The sequence below is a fragment of the Phasianus colchicus genome, chromosome 4, assembly GCF_987193195.1.
Source record: "Phasianus colchicus chromosome 4, bPhaCol1.hap1.1, whole genome shotgun sequence".
In the NCBI taxonomy this organism is placed as follows: domain Eukaryota; kingdom Metazoa; phylum Chordata; class Aves; order Galliformes; family Phasianidae; genus Phasianus; species Phasianus colchicus.
In genome coordinates this window covers 19087994-19111017 of record NC_143439.1, presented here as the reverse complement: position 1 = coordinate 19111017, position 23024 = coordinate 19087994, and the positions used below count along the sequence as shown (strand labels likewise).

The 23024-nt window shown below is 36.6% G+C and overlaps 1 protein-coding gene across 1 annotated transcript in view; it reads right to left on the bottom strand.

The window, feature by feature from the left end:
* Window positions 1-23024, bottom strand: part of COL25A1 (collagen type XXV alpha 1 chain) — a 292895-nt gene that overhangs the window by 88748 nt on the left and 181123 nt on the right. The window contains exons 6-7 of the mRNA XM_090140053.1: window positions 6201-6227; window positions 6009-6035 (exon numbers count right to left, since the gene is read on the bottom strand). Of these exons, the coding sequence (XP_089996179.1) occupies window positions 6009-6035; window positions 6201-6227 (54 nt within the window). The remainder of the gene's footprint in view (window positions 1-6008; window positions 6036-6200; window positions 6228-23024) is intronic.

Below are 23024 nucleotides of genomic sequence, written 5' to 3'. Positions count from 1 at the left end.
CACTCTCTCTAATGTCACAGCTGTTCTGCATTCCCCAGCAGTACCTCATGAGCCAAACATCAAAGGCATAGCTTGGCCCTGGAGAGTCATCCACTGCCAAAAGAATGCTCCTGAGAACTCTGAGCTGGGGCTCATCTCAAGTCTTGAGTGTTCCAGTGCTTCAGATCAAGTGAGCAGCCAGTGCAATCTGAGTTCCTTCCAAACCTCACTCCTATTTGATTCCCTGCTTTCACATTAATGGAAAACAGTGGAGTCAGAATAGCCTAAAAATGGTCAATTTGTACAGATAACTAGTCCCAGAAATTGACTACATAAACACCCCTTTTGATTTTTTACAGATAAGGTAATAAAGTCTCAGAAGTAACTACTTAGAGGCAAGCTGGCATTAAACTAGATATTGAGAAGTTTTCTCTATGAGTTTGCTTTAGTCAATGTTATCTTAACAGAAGGAATTAAGTTTTTTCAGCCTTCTTATTGTGGCATAACAGGAGTATAGTTCAAAACAATGGTTACATATAGTTTAGAACTAGAACTTGCTTCTACACAGGACAATGAAAAACAAACAACTGCATGGGTAATCATATTGCTAAAGCATGAACTTAATGCTACTCTGTGTGAATTTATGTTTGAAGTAATGCATGAAGAAATATATATATACTTTTATACACACCTAAGCATATCAGCTAGGACAACATCTCTGTATCACCACCTTCACTGCTTTCGACAGAATATTCATATAAAGGAAACCAAAGACTATTCCTACCATGAAATTAAAAGCTGGGAACAACACTAATTTCTATTAATGAAACTTAGCAGTCCTTCTCTTAAGGCAGATAAAATTCATGAGGAGTACTTATAGAAAAAAATAAGGTAAGCATTGAGTAGGATATAATCAAACATCACCAAGGACAACTTTGGAAGACATTGCCAGAATATGTTTAAGTTATGCAAAGTTACATTAAATTAACATAATACTCTGATTGTAATACTATATATATTTGCTTTGACAAGATGTTGAATAAAGATACAAACTGGGTGTCTGGGAACAAAGCTGCTTATTACATTGCTGATTTATGTGCATTTGCTAAAATTAGTAGTACCTCAAGAACACTGGAGTCTTGCCTTTGGTAAGGGCAAGAAATCAGATTAATTTACATACTACTACCTAATTTTATGACACAAACCTGTTCCTTTCTAAAAAAAAAAAAATGCTAATCCTCAAATGAAAAAAGTCTAAGTTTTAGTAGACGGCAGAGAGTTGATGATCATGGGTTATTCATCAGTGAGCAATTAGTACTTTCTGATTTATGAATGAAATACTAATTCTAATGATGACAACATAGATTTTCCATTTATTGTCTGAGGGAGCAGGAAAGGGCTCCAAGTATTTTTTATTATATTCCTTAGAGACATTAATTAAGGATAATATACGCACACATTAAAAAGAGGCTTTATTTATTTTTCTTTGAAAAATAACAGGTCAAAATGCATTCCTTAGATATCTTCAATTTCCCTTTAAAATGAGACAGTTTATAAAAGCAGTGTCCATAATGCAACAAGTGAAGTAATACCAAAGTTTATATTTATAGCCAATGCTTATATCAACATAGGGTGCTCTGAAAGCACTGTCTTCTAATTATTTCCATGGAAACCATGACAAAGTGCATGATAACAATGTTTGATACAGAAAATTCTTGCCAACAAAAAACTACTTTTCAACATGGACACCACCATTAGCCTATTAGTGCAAATGAGCTAATTGAGATGCTCTTCATTTTGTGGTGTGACAGCTGCTCACAGCCACCTGGAATGTGGCTTATCTTTCACATCACTATTGCCACTGCTGAATGCACCACCCACCCTCTGACATCATGGGCCACCAAAATAAGAGGTGTTACTTTTGGAGCAGCCCTTTTATAAATCCAAATATGTATGCATATGTTTCAGTAAATAGTTTGCTTCCAGGCCTATATTGTTTATTGTAGGCAAATTTTAAATAGTTTTCCAGCACAGAAGAGTAGAACCTGCAAAATTTCTATTGCAAAGCAGTGATCTCTCCTCAGCAGACAGTAAGTAAAGAGTTAGGGTTAAATAGAAAAGTGCATTATCACTTCCTTCACCTATCTGGTTTAACAGTATATAAAGAACCTGTTTAACCTTCAAGACAATAAGGGTTATCACAATAAAATAAACTTCTGAAAACTTTTTTTTTCCCTCCTCAATTTAATCTCTTCTGTTGCAGAAGTTTGAGAGATTTTATCAGTTTTGTGCCAAGCCAGCAGCTGGGAAAGTTTACTTAAACAGACAAAAGGAGAGAACAATTTCATGAAAATCTTTTAGCGTGTCTTCTTACTGTACTAAAACCAATTTAAAGCAACTGTTAGCCACTGATTTCTAGACCTGATAAAGAAAGAATCACTAGTGCATCTAAAGGACAGAAGATACTTGTTACATCAATTAGAGGAGGACAACAATAAGCTGATCAAGACAAACAGTACTAGCTAAACCACTCCCAGACATTCACCTCTGGTCTGCTTCCATTAATCAGGGTACAATCTCTTCTGTGTACACATAGCATATGAAAACTTCAAAGGCTTTTTCAAAATGGGGTAGAGCTCAGCAACTGGAACCAAGCAGTGGATTGATATCAGCATTTGTTCTAATAGCCCAAAATCTAAAAACCGCCCTTTATAATTTTGCCATGGCTCAGTACAGTAATGCAAATCTGCATGACACATCATGGGGCCACGTCCTCTGCAAAAAGAAAAACATACAAAAGACTGCTGGTTTTGCATTTCACCTAAATGTTTAGTCTGCCAGAATATTAAGGTAACAAGTAGAGATCTGATATAAAAATATTTAACTTTTTTTTTTTTTTTTTAGTTCTTCAAAGAAGATGATGACTTTTGAATATACCCACCACTACCTTATCTGTGGTCTCATGAGATTGAAGCAGTATTAACCTGCTGTTCAAATTCACAGTCAGAGCATGAACTTCTACATCATCCACACTACTGGAATCCTGGTTTTGCTTACATATGGACATAAGTGGATTACACCATATGGTATTAGGAACTACAACCCTTTCACCATTTCTGTAAGAGAAAGACTGGTCTGCAGCTATAAATTCTGAATACCTAAGAAAACCTTTCAGATTCTTCCTCCAAAAAAGCCCCCCTCTCAAAAGAAAAAAAAAAAACAACAACTCTTTTATTCTAAAAATATCTGTTTCTGACTTCTGCGCAGTATTTGGAGGGTCAGTTGTCTGCTATTTTTTTTAATATATAGAAAATACTTTCAAGAACATTTGAATTTCAAAAAAGATCAGCATACAGTCGGTGTTTCCAGGGACCACAAGAAATAAGTTTTGAAACACATGATTACTGGTTTTGCACTTTTGAGAATATTTCAGAAGGAAGGATCTTTCATATCTAATGACTGCTCAAAACTCAAAGTGCTATACTTAAAGATAAAACACAGTATTTTTTTTGTTTCTTAAATGCTTCTCTTTCAGAAGAATTTTAAGAGCTTACAGTTCCACTCTGACACGGAATCTTGACATTTTGTTTGGGTTTCTTTTGCTAATGAAAAATACTTGAGAGAAAAGAAAGCAGCTTTTAAAAAGAATGATCATTTTAAAACTTTGCAAAATGATTTGAAACAGTACAATCTTTACCACGTTAAGAACTAGATTCAAACAATATGTAAAAAATGTCATAAAATGAACAAACTTAAAGGTCCATGTCTATAAAAGATGGATCAGCTCTAAGATGTCCAGCACTTCCAGACATTATATCCAATTTGTTTGCATACCTGTCAAATCCAAATGCTGATATCATTCCACAGTCACTTACAGGTGCAACTTCTCTAAAATACTCTGGTACGGAGTCACCTCCAAAAACGTTTGACTTAGGGAATGGTGAAATACTATGCGCAAAGGCAACCAACCAGTTTTAAATATATTTAGTTTCATTTGGAACATGACTGAGTGACACATATAATTTACATTAATTACATCGTAAATCTCTTGGCACAGTAACCCAAGTAGGCTCACCCCAAAGACAGTTAACAGAAGAGAGAACTGCTGTACCATGAAACAACAAGTGGTGAGAGGCATTGTAGCACTTACTACTCCTGATATATACAGAAAGGGAAGAACAAGGAGAAGCTACTGTGGAACACACACACAGTCACTCCAAAAAAAAAAAAAAAGCAAAACAACCAACCAAATATATAAACAAATAAGAGGACTGGGCAGATTAAGCTAATGCATGTTTCAAAAACAGGTACTTTATTACAGCATGCACTGACTAAATAAACAAGTGAAGCTGCCGCTAGCTCACAAGGTGTTATTCACCACTTCTTTCCCCTACTGCTGACCTCACTGGATTCCTCTCCCACATTCAGAGAGCCTCAACTGGCACACACTTATGTACCTATGACTTTATGATGTCCTTAAACCCAAACTTCTTAAGTTGGAAGGTTTCTTAGTAGTTAACAGCAACTGATTCATTAGTAACACAAAGTAATCATAATCATGATTTGTATGGTCCATGAAGGACTCTACTGCTCCCCAATAGAGGGGTGTGATTTGGTTAAGCAGGACACAGAACAAGAAAGGTGCAGAGCTCTTGGATCTGGTCCAGAAGAGAGCCACTGAAATCATCAGAGGGCTGAAGCATCTCTCCTCTGAAGAAAGGTTGAGGGAACTGGAATTGTTTAGATTAGAGAAGAGAAGGCTCTGGAGAGTCCTCATTGTGACCTTCTGGTATTTGAAAGGAGCATATAAAAAAACAGGAGGGAGATTGACTGATTACATGGGTTGATAGTGATAGAACAAGGAGGAACGGTTTTAAACTGAGACAGGGGAGGTTTAGGTTAGATATTAGGAGGAAGTTTTTCCACACAGAGGGCAGTGACACACTGGAACAGGTTGTCCAGAGAGTTTGTGGATGCCCCATCCCTGGAGGCATTCAAGGCCAGGCTGGATGGGACTCTGGTCTACAGGTTGGCGACTCTACCCATGGCCGGGGGGGGGGGGGGAGGGGGGGTGAAACTACATGATCTTTGAGATCTCTTTCAACTGAGGCCATTCTATGATTGTATGACACGACAGTTACTAAACCTTGTAGGTAATACAACACTAACACCAACACCAAATTCAGACAGATAAATGTATTATGACTTTATACAATCTTACTAACTACAAAAAATAAAAAGGACAGTAAAATAAAATTACAGTTTCAAAATATTCTGCATAATTTACAGACAAAAGTTTATTATTATATAAATCTTCACAAAAATGCAACTAAAGAAGGAAATCACTTTATTATTAGAACAACATAGCCAAACATTTTCTAATGAAGCACAAATGTAAAGAAGAACGAACTGGCACAGTCAACCTATCAGAACATTTACCCCTGTATTCTTCTTTAGTTCTCTGTTAAAGTAAACACGATGTTTAAAAATTAAAAGAAATTTTATGTTTATATAACTAAACAGCGTTCTGTTTAAGTGGTGAAAATATCATTATCATTAACAATATTATATACATACATTTTAGGAAAATGAGCTAGTTCATGCATATGCACTTGTTTACAATTTACTAAATAGCAGCTATGAAATCGAGAGCTACATTTATTATAAATTCACTGACCCTCTGCATTGTGGGAGCCCATGCAAGCCGTGAAAACATTGCTGGGGAAACTGAAAGGTTTGGTTAGGAAAGCCAACTTTTATGTAGCAGAGCAAAATGACTGAAACCTGCTTCCACTCATAATGGAAGTTTTATATTTTAATGCATTACTTACTGTTGTTACTCAAGCCCTCTCAGACGCTATCTGATCACGTTCAGTATTACTGTCCTGCAGACACTGACTTCAACATGCAGGGTAAATGCAGCTAATAAGCATAATTAGCTCAGACAGTGTATTTAATTTAGTTTTGCGCTAAAGACTAATTGCCTACTCAGCGAAGGGGAAGTGTAACATTTTTTTTAAAATGCTTACCCGAGGGCCCTGATCACCTTGATCTCCCTGCAAAGTGGAAAGATGAGATGATAGGTTTAACACAGCATCTGTGTGCTACCCAGCTCTCTTACATCATCTAACATTACACTGGGTCAATACAAACTGTGTCTTTAGTTCATGCTGTGACGTATTTCCATTTACCTGGGAAGTGACACCCGTACATCAACTCACCTTCTCGCCTTTTGGACCAGGAGGGCCCTGAAAAAAATAGAAAGAAATAGTTAAAGTAATGAATTAATGGCACTGTTGAAGCTATGGGACGCTGTAAAAAAAGACGTGCAAGCAAATGCAGTGACTTCTACATAACAAAGCATTCCTTTGTCATTTTTTGCACTGGACACTGGTAGTATTTCAGAGACAGCTTTTTTGCAGTAATAACTATAGGCACTGCGCAGTTGTTCTTTGAATACTTTGCTTACTCCATCTGCTAAATCAGACTACTTAGATAAGCAAAAGTATCTCTGATATGGCAAACTTTCTATTGGTTTCAGTTATGGGCAACAATTTATCTCCTGTTAGATAATAAATATTTTCTAACATCGTAAAACTTCTTTTCAAGTGCAGTTAATAAATTCAGAGGCTTATAAATCTGCCATTTATTTTGGCACCCTTCGTAGCTTAGATTGCCAAAGAAAAATGGATTAGAGAATCTAAAAGCAGTGCTTTCATATCTATCTTTGGAAACACAGAAGTTGATGTTTAGTCTCAAGCACGCTATTTTAGGTAAAATAAGCTCTTTTACGAGCAATCCGCGCAACACCATTCTGCAGAAATAATATTTATTGATATTCACCACCAGAGAAACAGAAAGGCAACAGTATCACAAAACAGCGAGGCCCTTTAATTTCCATTTTTATTGAGCACCTTCCAGAAAGCTGCTCACAGGTTTCTGAAACTACTTTTCAGGTTAGTGTCTCGCAAGTAAAAATGCTAACAAGTCTGCAGACAACCAGCTGCTTACACAGAGCAGATGCAATCTCCAGCTTTCTGAAAGATGCACAGGTGTTTCATTACAAAGAAGGACCTGAGGCACCTATGAAAGCAGCTGGAAACAGAGAAGGAGCCACCCAAGCTAGACTGCCCACTATTATGACAGAAAGTGCTGTCTGTGCTTGTACACGTATTGTATGTTGAACAAGAAAAGGCTGCAACAGAATTAAAAATAACCAAGCTTACTGAGAAGAGTACACCTGGGCAGCTTCACAGCTTGCATTTGTAAAAATTCACGCAGCCCACATAAATGCAAGTGCAGGGAAGATCAGTCTGCTGGGTATTTTAGATGTGATCAACCACATGCAACTCCGTTAATTCCTGCTGTAGCCAATTTTCTGCTTATTTTTAAAACTTCTGATCTATGCTAGAGAAGAGCATCTGCTGCTAAGTCTTTCAAGGAGTTAAAGCATATGCCATTCCTTCTGCAACCTGCCACCTCTTCTGCCTGCTGCAGAGGCCAGGGACACAAGTTTGCTACCTGGCCTCCCCTCCTCTCCCTTAGGGAGAGCAGCACTTGCTGCAAGCTGCGTTGAAGCTGCCTGTGCCATTAACTGTGGCCTCTGCCCTTTTTGTGCTGCCCTACAAGAAATTAGCCTCTTTACACACAAACCAAACAAAATCACTGGATACATCTGCTGCACATTTTCAGTTTCTCCATTTATTCATTTATTTTATAGGTCATCTCATACATGCCATCAACATAGCGAGTTTGCACACTCACCTTATTGGTAACACTAACTGCAGAGAATGGGAAGAATTAATCAGTCAGTACAGGCTGCTACTTTTTTGCTCGTTTATGGTGAACACAGAGCATAAGCAGAGGACTATGGCTATTCTATCTCTATGAATTATTAAAACATTACTGGCTATGAATATCTTACTGGCTGCAAACTGCAAATAGCATGACCTCCATCTGCTACTGTCAGATTCCTATTTCTTGGATCTTGGGCATGAAATTACAGATAGCACAACATGACAAAGAGAGCAGACAGATGTTGGATTTTAAATCTTGCTGTGAACATGGGAGACATTACTGTAGTGATCCACATGTTTAGCGCTATCCTTACACTCATAGGTAGCCCTGCTTTCTGAAGAGCTTTGGATCATGGCTGACTTGAGGTCAGTTGGTTCCAAGTATGATGCCCAAGACCACAGTAAACTAAGCTGAGGTCTAAGCTAACAGTGGAGCAAAAACAAAGTGAAGTGCCCTCATGAGTGCCTTCACCAGCAAACGTTCAGACAGCTAGGCCATCTCCCTGGTACAGCTGTCAGCAATATGCTCAGCCAACTCCACCTGCAGAGGTGTCTCTAGTGTGTTCCCTGCAAATTTTCCTCTGATAAGACATCTCTGAAAATACAATCCAATCTTTTTTGTTTTTTTTTCTCCCTCTTTTTTTTTTTTTTTTTTTTTTTTAAATGAGACAATCACAGACTTCAATTTTTTTCTCTTTTCTTTAAACAGGGTTTTCTGAAAATTACCTGTCCTCATGGTATTCAAAAATCTATTTTCCATTCATTGCTCTCTACAGGGCAAAGCACGTAATTAGAACCATTTGAAGTTAACTCACCCTTTCAGCATATAAGCTTTTTTCATGCAAAGCTTTTATCAATGTATGACAATTTTATTGCATCAGAGGTTAAGAACAGCTTTTTTCAAAAGGCCACAAAAGCATTTTCGGTGTGAAATTCTCACAAGTCTCAGCACTGGCATTTCTAATGCTTCTCCTTTGCACTATTCAGCTTGGAAAAAAAAACCAACAAACAATCCCAAACAAAAATAGTTCTTTTGGACGCTATCAAGAAGAACCAGTAGGGTTTCACTAAAAGAAAATTAATGCAATTCTGACATGGCAAGAATTGCCATCTTTGGTTCTTCCCTCATTGCTTCAGTTGTTCTCTGTTGTTCCTGCAAGTTTAAAAAGAAAATTCCTATCCTCAGTCTTTGACATCTTCTTTCCATTTGTGCTGAGAAATTCTCCCAAGGTTTTTACAGCAGACTTTATTAGTGTGTGTACACTGAGTGGAGGAAGGGAAGAAAAAAATCTGAGGAAAGCTGAGTTTATGGGGGCAGGGTGATTAGGAGATGGATTTGTTTAAAGGAGGACAAGATTTCTTCTGTTGAAGGCTACAGACACAAAGAACTGAGTGCGTAAAATAACACTGGCTTTGCGGGCCACAGCATAGACATCCTGCTTTTTTCCCAAGGAGACTTCTGCACTTTCGTTTATGAAATGGCAGAGATCAAGCCACTAGCTGCTGCACAAATGTGAAAGCATTTTGTGTAAGTTATATGAAACGTCTGAGGTCAGAGCATTTCTGAAATAACTTTACAGTGTTTTCACTGGAAACAGAGGCTCTTTTCTCAGAGTGTAATTATCTGCTCCAGACTACTATACATTTCCAAAGAGAGTTTATAGCCTGTTTCACATAAGGAAGGCCTTGTAAATCACAAACACATGCAAAATCTGCATTCATAATTAGGCGACAAATACTACTGTTTTTAAAGCAAGATCTTCTAAAGCAGACTGAAAGGCCTCCAGGCACCTGCCAGCCAAGAACTGAAATCAAGGTCAAATCCATTCAACAGCCATGTTCAGGATTATTGGCAGATGATTTTTTTGGGGAGGGAGGGGGTGAGTGGCAGTGGAGTAGAGAGGCTATCAAAATCTCATTTCTCTTCTCTTATGAAATTCTTACATTATTATAAATGTGTGTAAGGAGTGGAGGGGCAAGAGGACACAACATTGGAAAACAGGAGACCAGCACTTACGTTCTTTACTCAAGCAACACTCCCAGCTAGGTTAACTAGATATTCGTGAGTGTGATCAGCATGACTTTTCATATAACTGGTATTTTACAATTCCTTTTCTGAAATAAGCTAAATTTGCATTCCACGCTTTCAGCCATTACCTCCTTCATAATTTTTCAAGATACATTTTAGGGGAGATTTATATTAGATGTTAAGTAGAAATTTTTCATTCAGAGGGTGGTGAGGCACTAAAAAGGTTGCCCAGAGGAACTGTGGAAGCCCTGAGTGGGGCCCTGAGTAACCTGGTGTAGTACCTGATATAGTGGTTGGCAATCCTTCTCATGCCAGGGGGGTGGAACTAAATGATCTTTGTGGTCCCTTCCAACTGAAGGTATTCTATGACACATTCAAAGGACGTCTTCAAGAGACAGTATTTTATTTATACTCATTTTGCAAACATTCAGAAGGTTTCTGGAGTCCCTGACAGATATACATCCTTTTCTACTGCTACATATCTGTCTTTAACTGTAATAAAGCAAGTTTGACCATGACTTCACGGAAGGCTCCAACCATCAATAGAAATGCAGAAATGAAAATACTAAGGGATATTCTGAAAGGAGCTTAAAGAAACAGCAATGTTTCCAGTCTAAGTCAAAAGCTCTGAAGTCTTGGCAGAGGAACTGAGACTTCTTAGTGACAGTTAGATAACACTGCATAAAAAAGCTGCCCATATCCAGCTGGCAACAACTAATCTAGTGAAATCAATTGGATTGTAACCCCCAGGTCCTGGTGAGATCATCTGGCTTCCAGATTCCTAGGGAACTGGAGATGCCAAACTTGGCAGCTTCAGTCAGATAGAGCTACCACAGCACTGTCAATAACAACTCTTTAGGTAGGTACCACATTCCTTAATTTCCACCAAAACAAATACAGCCACGAGTTAAGTCATCCTGACTGAATGCATCTTGCAAGATTCTAGCTTTGTTTACCACTACAAGCAGTCACAGCATCCACATTAAGACTGGAACTGGCAGCATACGGGGACAATAGCCTTTCAGAGAGGAGCACTGAAGTGAATCAGTCAGTCTAATACTAGCTAGATAAATTCTAGAAGGAAGCCAATCTACCAACTTGCTTAAATATATATTTACAATTGCATGAATACACTAAGTCAATTCCTGCAGTTTACTTTGAGGATAAAAGCTGTTTGCAACATACTACTCAGAAAAAAAAGTTTTATTTTTGTTTCTTAGAAATTTGGCTCATGACTTTCACCTTTACCAAACCACAAGTTGCTGAGTGGAACAACATTCCTCAGCCTAATCTATTGATGTTAGGGAATATTAGGATCAGATACAATGAATCTTAAGAAATGGTAAGAAATATTAAAATATACAATATAATTTCTAAGTTCCTATGCTCATAATCTTATGACCTCCATGCAAACCCTGAGCTACTGAGCAATGGTGGTTTCAACATTTGCTAAACTTGTCCATTTCTATAGTCAGTGCTTACAATGCCAATATCACATCTCGCATAAATTTTACAAGCATTTGCAAGAATTTCCAGTGAACCTGAACAGCTCCTATATCTGAAGTTACATTCTCTTCTTTTATATTTATTTTATCCTTTCCATGGGATATAGCTGACTCATGGTGAAGCCTTTAAAAAACCAAAAACAAAAAATACAGTAACCACAAAAACACTTACTGATCTTTCTTTGGCTTCCCTTATATTCTCCAATTTTTGTTACAGTTTTCTAAGGCAGAGAAAACAAAACCTTAACATTTTACATAGTGACTGTGTCTGACTTAATAAATGCTATGTAAAAGGATGTAATCTGAGAAACATAAAATTGATATATACGCAGCAATCTAGATAAACATCTCCGTTTACTTGTTGATGTGAACACTTAGTGAACATTCAGTGAACTCTGCCATAAATCCACACATCTCTACTGAGAACTCAGTGATTTATTCCAATACATAAATCAGGCAGGCTCATAAACTGCAGGAGAAGAGCACTATCTACCAAAGTGCATCAAGAAAGGGGAGGTGGACCTTACCATAACTGTAATTTAGACATTTTCATTTCTCACACCATGCTTTTGCTAAGATTAGGATGAAGAACTTCAAGATTTACAAAGATGTTAACAAAAATCATCAGATAATTAGACAAGCTGCAAATAGGTTACTGCAAACAAACACTCCCTATCCTGAAAGAAACATAAGGCTCAGCATCCCATACAAGATGAGTCCCCATCCTTTATCCAGTATCATTACTTTCATTCTTTAATCTGTAAGGCTGTCCTCTTCCTTCTATTTTGCTCCTTCAGACAAACTTTTTTTTTTTTTTTTTTTTAATTTGCAAAACCATAAGTGTCTACATAAGTAATCTAATACAAATTCCATGGTACCTATTTGCTTGGGCATGACAAATCAAGGATCAGTCATAATATAATTTAAGCATATAGAATCTGAATCAACTGTTAAATCCCTTGTGAATAGAGTAGCTACAGTACATGCCAGCAAGACCAAGGATGTGGGGACAAAAAACTGTCACTTTACCAGAAGCCATTTTCTTGTCTTTACTAAAGTAAAAAGCCTCCTATCTACCATTTATTGTTCATTACACTGTGAGGTAAATATTTACTGAACATAAGCCCTCACTACCTTGTGAGAAGCACACTTTCCTATTCTCCTACTTGCTAGCTGTTTACCGATATTAGTTCTGATGCAATACTGTAAATAAAAACCCAAAAATTCTAGCTAGTGTAATGGAAATCTCAACATACTAGACTTACTGAACAGCACATAAAAACCACAGACTAGAAAGTCTACTATTGATAAGTCTCATTTTATAGACAAGCATCCTGAATTTGTAATGCTATTGGTGCAGGGAAGATGTGAATATACAGCTTTGGGCTTACATTGAAGACAGAAACATTCAAATTTTTAGCTTGCCCTTAGAACTGCATAGACAGCTGAAAACACAACTGAAGCATGTTCTGAAGAATCAAAATCCCTCAAATGAACTAAACGCTGAGCTGTTGCTATTATTAGTGGTACATTTGATATTTACAATCCAATCTCAGGATTTTTTGGAGTTCAACTCATGATGAAATATTTTAAATAACCGTACAACAAAAAATAACAATTCTAATATTTGATTTCTTTAGCATCCCCTAAATGAAATGTTCCTTTGATACAGATTGGTCCAGACCTCCTATTCTTCTGCCAGTCCTCCAGCAGATCTGTCTTATTACATATGCCCCTGGGACTTGAAAAAGCATGCCATCTTCTTACAGTAAAATAAAAAACTCCTCGACTCTGTATCTCAGATAGGACCATTCCATACTGCTTTACCTTCACAGAGAATGTCTCTTCGTAGTGCTTTCCTTGCGCTGAAAATAGATACTCGGAGTCCCACTCGATCTTACATCAGACTGCTCAGCTGTAGGTTATTTTTCTCCAACAAGACCGTGTGCTTGCATCCATGCACGTGACAGAATTCACAAGGAAGACTGCATTTCTATCTCAGTATTCGTTCAGTAATTGAGAGTTTACATCACATGTGGCTAAAATTAATTCTATATGTCATGGCTGCTATGGAACAAGCATAAAGGAGTATCAAGAGATGAAGATACTATAAATCATGGGCTTCTTGATAAAAGTTCAATAGTTGATAACATTCAGTAACAAAACAAAGTGCAGTTGACCAGGGCCTTACGCTTTCATCAGTAAATATTCACTGAGGTCAACAGAAATGACCCCCTAGGAATTCAAGGAGCAATGAATTAGGCAACTATAAACCTGCATGTCTGGGAGACAGGAAGACAAGTAAAAGGCTGCTTACAGATTTTACAGTAGAAGAACTAGAGGGTAAAGCGTTTTCCAGATAGACTGCTTCACCATTTCCACAGAACTACATTTAATGTTGTGTCAAAGTACTAAAGCAGGAAAGAATTTACACCTATAAACAAGTTTTATTGCCACAGACTTCACATGTTTTATTTTGCATTGAACATTAAATGGGATATAAAACAATGGAGAAAAATATTTAGATCTGCTTAATCTCCCAATTATCTGCTTTTATTAGAATAGCAGTAGCATAGTACAGCTCCAGAAGAATTTTCTTTAGTCACCTGTGAGGATGTTATCAGTAGGCAGTCAATAAGCAGATTGTACCAATATGGATTATACCAATATTGCTCTAAATGTATGACATTTATCTGCTTGTGCTGGGGGCCAGATGCATCAACTACTGATACCTTTAAGTCCATCAAAACTTTCTACTTTATGGAAGATATTAACACACTTCAAAAAAAAAAAAGAAAACTTGGAAAAACAACAATAAAACAATAATAAAATATACTTGAAAGGAAGACCAATACATTTCTGTGGAATTTAGTGCTTATAAAACTGTAGGAATCACAGAACTATATTCTGGCTTTCTTTCCCAACACAAAAGAAATTAAACAAAAAAACTGTTCCTCCTGCCATTCAAACTCCTGAAAATCCTTTTTCCAGATATTTGAGAATGAAAATACACCATGAAGTATTTTTATACTTCCTCTGGTAGATTTTTATCCATAAGCGATTTCTTTCATTTATTCCTTTAAGTGTAGAAAGAAAGCAGCTCCTTGCAGTGAGTTAACAACTTCCTGTTATTTTCAGGAATGCTAGTTCATAATCTAGCAGTTCCTTCCTTTACTATTATAGTTTTTGCTTTTTTTTTTTTTTTTTTTTTTTTTTTAAGTTAAAGCTTGAACAGTAGCTTCTGTAATTTAGAGACCTCTGGTGCTTGCCTGGTTACTTAGTGTTCTGAAATAATTCAGCTAAAATGACAGCGCCTTTTAGGCATTTAGCCTTTTTTTGTGAGCCTTAAAAGAACCTTTTTGATGAAGATGACAGGCTGAGCTTCAAGTATTTTGAAAAAAGAACAGACAAAAGAAAGTAATGGAATAGTTTCAGAGCAATGGAGATTCACCACTGCTGTCACTACCGATGCACTACCAGTCACTACACAAGAAGTGCTTGTGCTCACTGAAGTCACAGCATTTCTCAGCTTTCAAGTCCTGTGGATCTTTCAACTTCGATCATTCATCTGCTACTTTGAAGAGAAACAACATGCAAATATGAAGCAGACAAATCATCCTATGAATACCAACAAGTTTAAGGAGATCTACGTATTTTAGCAAAGTAGGGATCTCTACCAAAAAATCATAAACAAGCAGGCAGTGAAACAAAAGCAAGCCAATTCATTCAAAGGAAAAAATAACTAGATTGTTGTGACCCAATTTGTTCTCCTCAATTTGTTGTTTCACTCACTCTACCTTTTCTCTCTGCGGGGAAGGAATTAAAAAATCCAAAATTCATTACTGAGAAACTAACATTAATTGCAAATTATTTCTGGAGGTCTGGTATCCTTTTTAAAAGAATTTCATTCCATACCTGCTGTCATAACAAGGCATATTTACATTAAGGTAACAAAGGCGGAATTTGTGTAATTGAGCAAAAACTGGCTACAAGTAAAAGTTCTGTAGCCAACACTAAATTTAATTTCAGCATGAAGATTTTAACAAATATTTTTATACAGGAGGTCACTTCCATTCTTCCATTCACTGCAGTAAACCCAAAGTAATCGCATTCAGTCCAGTAGCAACAGCCCAAAGTTTTTTTTATATAGATATATTATTTTTTCCAAGGCATTTCATCTTATGCATGCACTTTTTACTTTTCCAGACTTTGCTACTCTGGACAGGATACATTTGTTCATTCAAGGCTGGTTTTAGTGTTATCCACAAGCACTACTATGAAATACTACTGGTAAAAAAAAAAACAAAACATGTTAGATCACTTAATATCATGGTCAATAGGGCAAGAGCAGTAAAATACTGGTATAAAGACAACCATCTAAAATACTGTCTTAGGGATAGAAAGGCTTCTAATATATAGCAATATAACCTCCTCAGCTTAAGAACAGTGAAATTACTCCACCATCTAGGTAACTTTTTTTTTTTTTTTTAAACTTGAGGATATGCTAAGGCTTGGGAAAAAGGGCATTTTAGTCAAATACCAATTTAAACTTCCCAAAGGATTATATCCTTTCCCGTTTGCCCTCACATATGCTGTAGTACTTTAAATTGTTTCTGTGTCCACCAAGCACATCACAGGCTATCAGCAACACCCAAACAAACATTTATACAAGAACAGCTTGACAAACAGTGGTAAAATCCATACAGCACAAGTCCATCTGAGGCAATGTGTAAGTACTAGTGATGAAAGATGCCTCCGAACTATTCTATGAGTGGCTGCTAAAAGAGACAAAAGACTTTAAGTCATGCTCCAATGCTGATGGGGATGCATCGACCCTTAATCACAGACAAATTTTGATTAAGTTAAAGAGTATACAAAGATAAAAGCATAAAAATTATCAAATGAAGTAACACATACTAAAATAATATAAAACAAATGGTAGAAGACTAAGCCTGTCATATCTCTATCAATTTGTTCAGCTACAGCAGAAGAAAGCTACATTAACATCCTTCGGAAAGCTATTTTGAGAACTGTTCAGATTTGTAAAATTTGAGCTGAAACAGTAAATTCAAAGGGATTTTTATGTCAGCTACAAACATACACATACATTTATACATAGACATATATAAAAATGAGATGACTAAGGATATTTTTGTAACCTTTAAGGCTGGCACCATCTTTTTTTTTTTTATACAGGAAGCAATTTAAGACAACATAAATTTTATTACAAAACATTTTTTTTCCTTAAGACTAAGTTCGGTCTGCAAAATTCAGAACATCTTCAGGGGAAATTACAGACACATGTATATGTTTACATAAATGGATGTTCATTCTTTTTGGCAAATGATCACTAACAGAGACATAGCGTGCAATATAACTGGATTGCGTTCCTGAAAATACAAGATTACCTTACACACTTCTCAGCAGCTCACAATTCTTGAATATTACTAACCAATCTCAGGAAAAAAAAAAGATCATTGGGAAATTCTATGCTTTTGTAAGGGCAGACAAAGCATTTTCAAAGGCAGAATTTTGAGTTAAAGCTCACAAATAGAATGGTGACTTCCATGCCACAGTTAATAACATTTCTGGAGGTAAAAATATAACGCCAATGAAAGGAATTGCTACACTTTTTTTTAATAAAATCATAGAATGGCCTGGGTTGAACAGGACCTTAGGGATCATCTAGTTGCAACCCTCTGCTATGTGCACGATCACCAACCACAGGCTTTCCAGGGTCGCATCCAGCCTGGCCTTGAATGCCTCCAGGGATGGGGCATCCACAACCTCGCTGGGCAACCTGTTCCAGTGTGTCACCATCCTCTGTGTGAAGAGCTTCCTCCTAATATCTAAGCTAAACCTCCCCGTTTAAAACCATTCCCCCTTGTCCTATCACTATCCACCCTCATAAACAGTTGTACCTCCTCTTGTTTATGTGCGCCCTTCAAGTATACTGGGAGCCTCAGGCCTGGATGCAGTACTCCAGGTGGGGCCTCATAAGAGCCGAGTAGAGAGGGCAATCACCTCTCTCTCCCTGCTGGCCATCCCTTTTTTAATGCAGCCCAGAACACAGTTGGCCTTCTGGGCTACAAGTGCACACTGTTGGCTCATGTCCAGCTTCTTGTCCACCAGGACCCCCAAATCCTTCTCTGCAGGGCTGCTCTTAAGAAGATCTTCCCCCAGTTTGTATAAATACCTGGGATTGCCCCGACCCAAGTGCAGCACCCTTAATTCTCACTCCTCTCAAATTGACTCATACTTAAAGAATAACACATCGCAGCTCTTTATTCCAATATCAACTCAATTTGAAGAACCTGAAACATTTCTGCTAACATCTAAAGCTGGTGTAAGTCAAACTTCAAGTGACAAGAGTGTCACTTTATGACAGAGATAAAAACAAAAACATTTTGAAGCTTATAATGGAACAAACTAAGAAGCAAAACAACTACAATACTGACAGAGAAATACAAATATTTCACTTAGGAAATTTAAAAACAAGACTTCAGCTATCAATCTGAAACCCAAATATCCCAGTCTGCTCTAGTTTGCAGCGTTCCAGCAAAGAAAGTCACCAGGCTCTGGACTAATAGCAGCTGATCAAGCAACCTCTGATAGTTTTTCACAGGGTTTTCAAAATAAGGTCTAAGATAATGCTAGCATAATCTTAAAGTCATCCTAAGCTTAGTGAAATACATATTTTTATAACTCTTCATTTCTTAACGCCATCAAGACTACTGGAATCTGCAAGAAATTGAACTGGGACTCAAAGCTGACTACAGCATGAGAACCGGTAAAAACAATAAACTGTGAGCTTAATATTGAATTAAAAACATGTGCAGCAGAATGGCAAAATACTATATAATGTTCCTGAACACACTGCAATATTTTGCTTTGACATAATTCCTAGTAAAACAGCACTCCTATATTTCTGCCATGTGTAGAACAGTATGAAGAACATAGAGGCAATTTTATAAATAAATGATTAGGGAATAAATGTTTAGGAGTTCATATTTATATTTTGACAACTCTGTACATCTCATTGAAATCACAATACTAGGTCTGCAATTGCTTTTCTGTACTCATGTGCCCTCTTAAGCTAAGCAACACCATACCAAATTAAGGATTACCGGTCATTTTTGCTTCACAATTCTTCACTTACTGTTAGAAGATTTAGCATACCCTGAGTTACTGGGATGACCGAGTGTGGTTTCCTACAACATCTATGCTAACACACACAACAAGTGAGATACGCCTTTGTATTCACTCAAGTAAAGCAAATATTAAGAATTCTTTTCAGAAATTAATGATGCCAGCATAAGAAATGTTGGTAACAGTCTACAGATAAAAAGATCTCCCATATGTTTTCTTTTTCAGTTTTTTTTTTTATTTTAAGACCTGGATTTACAAAGTAGCAGTACCACAAGTGGTCATTAATTGGATTAGTGAGATGAGGTTAATCAAATTTAAAATTCTGGGTCCAAACAACTTGACTACAAGAACCCATTCTCCAGGCCTTCTTCATACACTTCATATGGAGTGTATGACCCTCCAACTCTGGAGGGAATTTTCAGATTTAGAAAAAAAGAAACCTTACTAACAACAGATCTTGCATTATGCGGAAAGCCAGAACTGACATTAGATAGCATGAGGAGACCTCTCTACACAACTCTGTACAATGAATATTCTAATTTGAGTATTTGTAAACAGAAAAACTAAATTTGAATATGTATTTGCTAAATTAGAAGAATACAAATCTGATATTCTCATGATTCTTAAAAATAGATTGGAAATAAACTACCAGTTCCAGGAAATGCCATGGAACACTGGAACATCCTGCTATTTCACCACTAGATCTCCAGATAGTTACTGAAATCATAACTCAAAAATAAGCTTATCATAGTAAGTAAAAAGACCACCATAGCACAGCTAGAACAGGAACCTGACCTCCATTTTGGCCATCTGATGTATGATGAACAAGGCTCTAACAAGTCTTTCTGTTTCCAAGTTGCAGAGTATGGTAGGGAAGTCACAGGTATGCCTTGAGCAGTAATTTTAGCTAATCCTGGCTAAAGAGCGAGGAAAGAATTAAAAAAATAACAAAAACATGGGAAGCCGAGCAAAAGATTCAATACTGCAGAAATTTAGCTTGTTTATGCCTGGAACTTACTCCCTTTGGTCTTTTTAATTAATGTGAATGCTTCCTTAGTGTTGGTGCAACTAACAGCCCAGCATCATTTGTCCCCAGATTTCCAATTGTGTTTCCTCCTCAAAAAGCATTTCGAGTAATAGCACCTGCTTGGCTGAAGAGGCATTCAACATTCACAGTTATGTTAGTTTACACACACATAATAAAGTCTACCTGGGGAGATTTAAGTATTTCTGCATTTTAAAAGTGCTTATTACTGTTGTCAAATTATTTTAACAAAGTTAACTTCAATTCTTATCAAAATAGAGAAACCAACACTTAATAAAACAAATCCACTAATTCCATATGGAAAGATACATTCTATTGTTTGGGTCACAGACATTCATGTACATCTGTTGTAAGTAAAGAAATTCTGAGTCTTATTTCTCCTCCTGTATTCTCTGATGTGGTTAAAAAGTATCAAGCTATACAGTTAAAAAACCAAGGAAAGAAAATGCTAGATCCTTGTTTTTTTATTTGATAACTAGCATAAAGTGAAAGGCCATGATGACATTGGTTTCCTCAGGTTCACAACTTAATATCGGTTGGTTGATTCCAGAGATTGCACTTTCACTCCTCTTCAGGAGTTCTACTACAGCCTCAGAAAGGAAATACAAAAGGTAAAGCTCCAACTTCAAAATACACGAGGATTTCTAGAAGCTTGTTAATTTATGTGATGCCCATAGTTAAAAATATCCTCTGATCCCAAAACTCATAGCAAAGTTTCTCTAGCCACAGTAGCATCAAATATTTGGCTTCATTAACGGTATAGAAGTAAGAAACACTCTTATCTGTTGTGTTTGGCTGTATTCCCCCAGTGTATGTTTACATGACTATTACATAAGACTAATTTATTCTTTTCTTTTTGAAGAAACTACATTAAATCAACTTCTACTGTATATGAGCTCAAATTTTCAGATTACAGCTAATTGTATGTAAATGAAAATAAGCAAAACTTAATTTGAACTTGCTAATAGAATTTGAGAGAACAATTTATGACTTGAGTGTTTGAAGTTCTGTTTTGTTAAATTTGGTACCCGCTGAAAACAATGATATCTAACAGGACATAATCAATATAGTATCTCTTAGCTCTGTTTACATGCTAGAAGCCACTTCAGAATGAACAAAAATACTGATTCCAAGTCGTTAGATGGAAGATAATACTTGGAAATGATATTTGACTCCCTTTCAATAAAGGATCACAGTAACAGTTCATTTCATGAGTTTACACCAACTTACAGCTCTGTACAGGTAATTACAGTTTTGCATTAGGAATTAAGATGATGCACAAAATTTACTGGAGCAATTTCCTAACAAAAACAAAAACTTGAGTGCAGTCGCACCTGGATTTTGTTCAAGTGATTACTGAGGTTTAAATTTGCCATATGTAACTCAAAAGCAGATGGTATTTTCGTATTTTTGTATTCAGTCTGACTCATTCTATACTTCAGCAGGATCAAAAGCTTACAAAAGCTTAGGGTATCAGCTGCTAGAAGAAATACCCTATAAGATACTTCTCTAGAAGGTGAACAGCTGATGGCCTGGATAAAGCCACTGGGCTTCTCTCAGGATCAGAGACTTTACAACACCAAGCATCCCAAGGCTTCAGTACTTCTCCAGCTTTCTGCTGGCTCTGGCCTTCATAACTATACTTTTTATCACTTTTCACCTCTCTACACACAAGAAAAAGGCTCTAGACATTTCTAAAAGCAAACTGCTGGAAACAAGGAACACAAAGCTTAAGCTATGACTTACTATGGCTGAGACAAAAGAACTAAATCCAAATCCAGGAAATTAACCAGGGGAAAAAGCATTTTAAAGCATTATTCAACAGGGCATATTGGATACCTTGACCACAGCTTAAAAAGCTATTGAAACACACACAAGAAATTTTTAACCAAACATCTCAGTACTGAATCACTGAAGTTACTAAGAAGAGTAGTCGAGTCTTGGAGTGCAGATGGCTCTATACACACTATTAAAACTCAAGGAGAAACTTAAAATGTGTTTCCCTACACAAAACTCATTGCCTCCTTCCAGTCCTTCCTGCTGCTAGATACTGACCTCCCTCCCAAGGTCTAGGACTCTCCCTACCACTAGCATTCTCTAGAATGTGATAAACACATTCTAACATACAGTGCTGCTATCCTAAATATCTCTAAACTACGGCCTGTGTCCTGCTATTTTACTTAGGCCTTGAGAAAAAACAGAGAACCAAGTTAAAATGGTTTCCATCAATTCTTTTGACAGTGCAAGCTAGTAATAGTTCATCTGACCGTGAAACAGAATCTCTGCCATGAAAATTTAGAAAATAAAAATACTCAGTCACATACCTTGAAGCTTGACATCAGAAAAGACACACACGGTTTTCACAAGAATTACTATGGTAACTCTTTATCATGTACACAGAACTGGAAAATTTCAGACGAAAATAACATCACTTCCACAAACGTTGCACATACAGGAAAACAAGAGTCTCATGAAAACAAGTATTAATCATTAATACTTTATCTACTTTTAATGCAGATTTGAATGTCTGCCAAAGAGGGGGGAGAAGCATCTGCAGGGCTGCTGTATCTCAAAGTTCTACACAGAAAGTTCACGTGTGCTGACATGAGAAAGCCTGCTACAACAGATAGGTTAGGGAGAGGATATGACTATAAAGTAAACAACTCTAAGAAAGTCACACTGAATCACCACCCCACCCTACATTTCTGTGTTGATGTTTTACTTCAGAGTTACCTAAAAGAACACTGTCATCCTTTGCCATAATATCAAATGCAGTTTCCTAGTCTTTATATGCACTTTATTTCTAAAGAACAATAATTTGAAAACATGTCTTTTCCTTTACCGAAATAGCACAGTCCTCATTCAAATAACTTCAGAATTGAAGCTGAAGTCTATTTTTGACAATCATGCATACCATTATATTAAATAGGAGATTAGAATTTGTTTGTAAAGACTTATTGTGGGACAAAACCAAAAAAAACCACCCACCACCTTTCTGGTACAACTCAATTTAAATACATATTACGTTCTAAACAAGTATTCTTAAGGTCACTCAAAATTCATAACTGAGATTTCAGCAAAATGCTGAAGTTAGCATTACTTGTTCTACAGACCAGACTAGCTTACATGGAATTTGAAACAGCTTTTTTTTTAAAAAAAAAAAACAAACACCACAGAAAACCAGATTTACATGAATGTACTTGATTTTTAAAGCTTTTGGTAATTTACTTATTTATAACTTTAATTATGTTCTCTACTTTTCAAAGACAAGACAGAACCATGAGCTTTTTCTGAAAATAAATATTTAAAAATATTTTGTTTTTAGTGAAGTCTCTTTCTACTTGAATAATGAAATAAAATTATTTTTTCAGTTGTGTGCTGAAGATTGACAGTACAAACTCAATGGCTGAGGTAGGAGATGTTACTAATATTACTGATGATATTCATTAAGACTAAGTATTCGTACCCAGTAATTATGTACAAGTTGGGTCAATTAACTGTTTACTTCCTGAAAATCATGG